Source organism: Rhagoletis zephyria, unplaced genomic scaffold (assembly GCF_001687245.7).
Source record: "Rhagoletis zephyria isolate East Lansing unplaced genomic scaffold, Rhagoletis_zephyria_1.1 Rzeph_scaffold_00444, whole genome shotgun sequence".
Classification (NCBI taxonomy): Eukaryota; Metazoa; Arthropoda; class Insecta; order Diptera; family Tephritidae; genus Rhagoletis; species Rhagoletis zephyria.
In genome coordinates, this window is record NW_016157528.1 from 160,491 (window position 1) to 166,282 (window position 5,792).

At 40.2% G+C, this 5,792-nt stretch overlaps 1 protein-coding gene across 1 annotated transcript; it reads right to left on the reverse strand.

The window, feature by feature from the left end:
* Positions 1 to 631: 631 nt before the first annotated feature.
* Positions 632 to 2,622, reverse strand: LOC108359721 (uncharacterized protein K02A2.6-like). Its single transcript, XM_017611689.1, has 2 exons — positions 698 to 2,622; positions 632 to 647 (listed from the first exon to the last, which is right to left on the reverse strand). Exons 1-2 carry the CDS (start codon positions 2,620 to 2,622, stop codon positions 632 to 634), a joined length of 1,941 nt encoding a protein of 646 aa, XP_017467178.1.
* Between the last annotated feature and the right edge of the window lie 3,170 nt (positions 2,623 to 5,792).

Consider the following 5,792-nt stretch of genomic DNA (forward strand, 5'->3'; position numbering starts at 1 on the left):
GCCAGATACTGGGTATCCGGAAAACTCGAACGACGGCTCTTCATCCCCAATCAGACGGCATGATGGAATGGTTCAACCGAACCCTGGAAGAGCATTTGCGGAAGGTCGTGGACAAGAATCAAAAAGATTGGGATGTCCGCATACCCTTGTTCCTGATGGGATACCGGTCCGCAGTGCATGAAACAACGGGTAAAACTCCTGCAAGGGTAATATTCGGCAGTGAGCTCCGTTTTCCTTGTGATCTGAAGTTTGGGGTGACTGGTGATGCTAGAAGGATTGGAAAAGAGACGTCAAACATCCTGGAAGAGGAGCTGAGAGAGATACATGCTCTTGTGAGACAGCGCACACAAATATGAGTGACAAGATGAAAGCCAGGTATGATAAGGCGATGAATTCCGAGGGTTTCCAGGAAGGAGATGTGGTGTTGCTGTACAATCCACAACGAAAGAAAGGTTTGCCCCCAAAACTACAATGCAACTGGGAAGGTTTTTGGTTTTTGGCTGATAAGTTTTTGATGAAAGAACCCAGGTAGTTGACCATGCCTAAGAATCGTTGCAGGTCTTTTACATTAGTGGGTTTTGGCATATCAACAATTGATTTTACTCTCTCCGGATCGACCTGTACGCCCTCTTTACTGAAAATGTGCCCTATAAATTTGAGTTTTTCCTTAAAAATATTTGATTTATTCCTATTAAACCGTAACCCTACTTCATTTGCTCTTTTCAACACCTTTTCAAGTATTTTACTATGTTCTTCCACATCTTTTGCATGTATCAAAAAATCGTCCATATATATAATCAAACCTTGAATGTCCCCAAATAGCCTCACCATTTCTGCATGAAATATTTCAGGTGCAGCATTTATGCCAAAAGGCAGACGTAAAAACTTGTAACGACCGAACGGAGTTATAAACGTACATAACTTCGAAGACTCCTCATTTAATGGGATCATCCAAAAGCCCGAACTGGCATCTAATGTGCTAAATATTCGAGACCCAAACATTTTAGACTTGCATTCCTCCACCGTAGGCAACGTAAAACGCGGTATTACTATTGCTTTATTTAAATTTTTAGGATCTAGACATATACGTAAATTGCCATTTGGTTTGGTCACAATCACAATAGAGCTAACCCATTCTGTTGAGCCTTCTACCGGCTCTATAACGTTAAGGTCCATCATTCGTTTCAGTTCTCGTTTTAAAGGTTCATACAAACTAAATGGAATTCTACGCGATGCGTCAACGGTTGGGATACTACCTTCTTTCAGTTGTAAACCACACTTTCTTTTTAATACACCCAATCCACTAAACATTTCAGCGTACTTTTCCAACAAATCTTCACTCTTTATTTCATTAACCATCTTTATAAGCTCTAAGTCTTTTGCTGTAGGTAAACCTATGACATTTTTGCAACTCATTTTTAGTATGTAAAATATCGCCTCAAAAGTCTTGTTTGCATACTTAAATTTAAGGTTGGTTGTACCAACTACTTCCAGTTTCTCACCACTGAAAGTTCTAATTGAACTCTTTACATTGTAATTTATTTGCGCTTTTAACAAATCTGCTGTTGCTTTCGAGATCAAATTCACTTGTGCCCCTGTATCGACCTGACATCTTAACTCTACTTTACTTATGTATATATTTATGTACCATACATCTTTACTTTTGTACGTATCCGCCTGCCGCTCGCTGATTTCGCCAACAAATAACGAGCTTTCTTCTTCGCCTTCATCCGCCTCATACATACACATCTGCTTCCCTGAATTGTCCTCGGCTCTGCCTGCTACTTTTTCGACCGCTCTCACATATACACGGGAATTTCCACCGCCGTTAGGTTTTTTTCGCATATAACACATTTTAGCATAGTGGTTGAGTTTACCGCAATTATGGCACTTTACCCCTTCTGCTGGGCATTTGTATTTATGCCACGTTCCACATTTGGTACAAGTAACGGCCTGCACTTTTGTTTGTTGTTGTTGCGTAACTGCGTGGTCGCCGCTTTTGTTCCTGATAACTGCTATAAACTTTTCATTATCTGCACCCAATTCGGCTGAGTTTTCTTTGGCTAAGACCATGTTTTTTGCGATTGCCACTGCTTTATCTAATTTTAAGTCCACTTCGCTGAGCAAGCGTTCTTTGACACTTTTAAACCTTGGCGAAAGCCCGCACACAAAAATGTCTCTTATTAAATCTTCCCGTAAAGTTTTGAATTCGCATGATAGGCTAAGGTTCTTTAAAACAGTTACGAATTCTTCAATTGTCTCTTCTTCAGCTTGCTTCCTGGAGAAGAACCGATATCTCTCCACAACCACATTCACTTTAGGCACGAAGTAGTCGTTAAAACTTTTTAGGAGTTCATCGTAGCCAACCGTATCAATATCATAGTTGAACGAGTTGAACACCAAGAGCGAATCCGGTCCTATGTGGTGCAGCAATAGTGCCACCTTTTGCTGGTCGGTCTGTTGCTCCAGCCCCGCTGCACGCATATATATTTTGAAGGAATTTTTCCAATTATTCCATGCGAGTGACAAATTGGTTGCCTTTAGGTCCAATGGGGTAACTGTTGTAGCCATGCTGACCACTTTACTGCATTCTGCTGTTGGTTGCGCCTTCTCTGTAGGCATGATGAAAATATATATATATTTATTTCTTTATTTTTTGACCGCGATCTGACACCATGTTATGTAGTGTTCGACACGAGTGGTTGCTTTGTACTGCATCTTCTTTTATTTCTTTTGTCATTTGCTTCTTACTTACTAACATGCATACATAGGGTTGCCAACTACTTACACAAATGTATATAGCTGACACCCTATCCAGAGCCCCGATTAAAGAAACAACGGACTTCAATGTCGACAAAGAACTCGATTTACATTGCAACGCAGTAATTGCACACGTAGCTTTACCAGAAAGAGAGATAGAGGATATTAAAAAAGCAACGGGTGAGGACCAGGTCTCCCAGAAAATCTTTAGATATTTAAAGACAGGTTGGCCAACGTCAAAGAAAGAAGTAGACCCCGATGTAAGCCCATATTATGCAGTCAGGGACGACATAAACGAAATTAAAGGGATATTATTAAAAAATAACCGGGTAATTGTACCGAAGTCTTTGAGAACAAAAATGCTAGCCCATATTCATGAAGGACATATGGGCATCCAGCGATGTCAAGAGTTAGCTCGAAGATCTGTTTATTGGCCGAACATAAATAACGACATTTTTAACCTAGTGACAGGGTGTGAGTCTTGCTTAAGGTACAGAAATTCGAATTGTAAGGAATCGCTGTTAAGTCACGAAGTGGTTGATGTTCCCTGGTATAAGTTAGGGGCGGATTTATTCGAATTTAACAACAAAATGTATCTTTTAGTAGTTGATTACTTCTCCAAATATATCGAAATCGAAAATCTAAGTGACGGTTACTCGTGCCAACAGGTTGTTATAAAGTTTAAGTCAATTTTTTCGAGGCAGGGTATTCCAGTGATCCTGATAACAGATAACGGACCTCCATTTAGCTCCCAGGAGTTCAGGAACTTTTGTAATGAGTGGAAAATTGATCATCACACCTCTAGTCCATATCATTCTCGCTCGAATGGTCTCGCTGAAAGGTCTATACAAACAATTAAAAAACTACTATGTAAGAGTCAAGATACGGGATCAGATCCGTATATGGCTTTGCTGCACTATCGGACCACGCCTAAAAATAATATGCCCAGTCCAGCTGAACTGTTAATGTCGCGAATGCTTAGAACAAAGTTACCGCTATTGAGAACAGAAATGAAAACCAAAATAGTAGACCAGAAATCGCTCAAAAATCGGTGCAAACAAAGACTTGAAGAAGTGAAACGCAGGTATAACAGAAATGCTAAAGAGTTGAAACCAGTTCAGAAAGGAGATCGAATATATTATAAGAAAAATCCTAAGTCCCTATGGGTACCTGGTCAAATAGTACAAAAATGTCAGGAGCCTAGGTCTTTTATAATTTTAGATGAAAACAAGAATCTGTACAGGAGAAATAGAGTAGATATCATGAAAATTCCAGAACACAAACCATCTACGTTAAATAGCTCGGAGCCAAATAATAGCAGTAATAATATGGCAAACAATGAGCCAGATATAAACGAAAAGACGGAGTCGGGTTCGAGAAAGGGAAGTGATATCGATCTATCACAACCGGAACTCGAGAACACTAGTACTCCAAGGGCAAAAAACCAAACAGTTAAAGAAAATGTCATCACAACCAGAAGCGGCCGTAGAATAGCTCCACCGCAAAAGTTAGATCTTTAGCTAGTTGTCACTTTTACATGTAAGCACATTACTTTAGTTTATATTTAGTCAAACATGTTTCGAATTATATTGTATTACTTTAATTGCAAATGTACGTGTATATTTAGTCAAATATGTTTCTAATTACATTGTGTCGATAAAAAAGGGAGATGTTGTGTAAGTAGTTGGCAACCCTATGTATGCATGTTAGTAAGTAAGAAGCAAATGACAAAAGAAATAAAAGAAGATGCAGTACAAAGCAACCACTCGTGTCGAACACTACATAACAGGTATAAGGTCGTAAAACGGCTAAATGACGTAGTGTATCGGATCCAGACCGTTGGGAGACCAAGAAACAAGATGAAGGTGGTCCACTTGGAAAGGCTTGCAGCTTTTGGAACCGCAAGTGTGTCTGATCGGGACGATCAGACTTAGTGGAGGGCAGTGTGGCGAATACTGCGGCAACACAAAGCGAACAACGAGAAATAGGCGGAATGTTCGAGGAACGACGTAGAATGTTCCACAAAGAGAAACGCAAGTTGGATAACACTGCGAACAGCGAGAGAAAGAGAATGAGCGATAAACTTCAGAATGTTCTAGAGTTGCCATAAGTGCCAGCGCAGGTATATAAGGGCGCCGCCACAGCGAGGTGAGTTAGTTACAAGACAACAAGCTACAAGTAAAGTGAGCAGAGAAGTGAGTTGCGAATAAGCAAGATATAAGTTAATTGTGTTACCAAGTTTAGTTAAGTGCTGTTATTGCTTTAACAAGTATTGTAAAGTGTTTTTACTGTATTAGCGAGTATTGTAAATTGTTTGTTGTACAATAAAGTTAATTGTACTACAATTTGGTCATCGATTGCATTTATTTAACAATCCAGCGATACGAACCGAGAGATTTGGGAAATCCGGACGAGGTTTCAAGGATAATCGTAACAATATGTTTAAAATATTTGAAATTTACTATTAAATAAGGTTTTTGTTGAAAACTAAGTAGTTTATATTTAGCAAAATTTCTTCCCTGGTCAGAGTGCAGCTCTATAGGTACACCGTATCTCGCAACCCAATTGTAGGTGAATACCTTCGCTACTGTTTTAGCTTCCTGGTTTGGAATCGGGTATACCTCCGGCTATTTGCTAAAGTAGTCCATAACCACAAGGACGTATTTGTTTCCCTGTGCGCTCATAGGAAATGGACTGGCTACATCCATGGCAATCCGCTCGAAAGGTGCACCTGAGTTATATTGCTTCATCTGGCCATGACTTCTGGATTTCGGCCCCTTAGCTGCAATACACTCCGCGCAGTTAGCAATCCACTCTGCGACCGATTGCCGACAACCAACCCAATAGAACCTCTGCTTAACCTTCTCCAGGGTCTTCGTGATTCCCAGGTGCCCTCCACTAGGACCATTGTGGAATTCCTTGAGTACATCCGGAATTCTTACCCTTGGAACTACTATCAGGTTGCGGGAGCACTGGCCATCTTCGCTTTCCCATACCCTATGCAAACAGCCAGATATTAATTTTAAGCTGTT

Bases quoted from the DNA above. Each gene is read 5' to 3' on its own strand.
- LOC108359721 (XM_017611689.1), bottom strand. From the start codon at position 2,622: ATGCCTACAGAGAAGGCGCAACCAACAGCAGAATGCAGTAAAGTGGTC.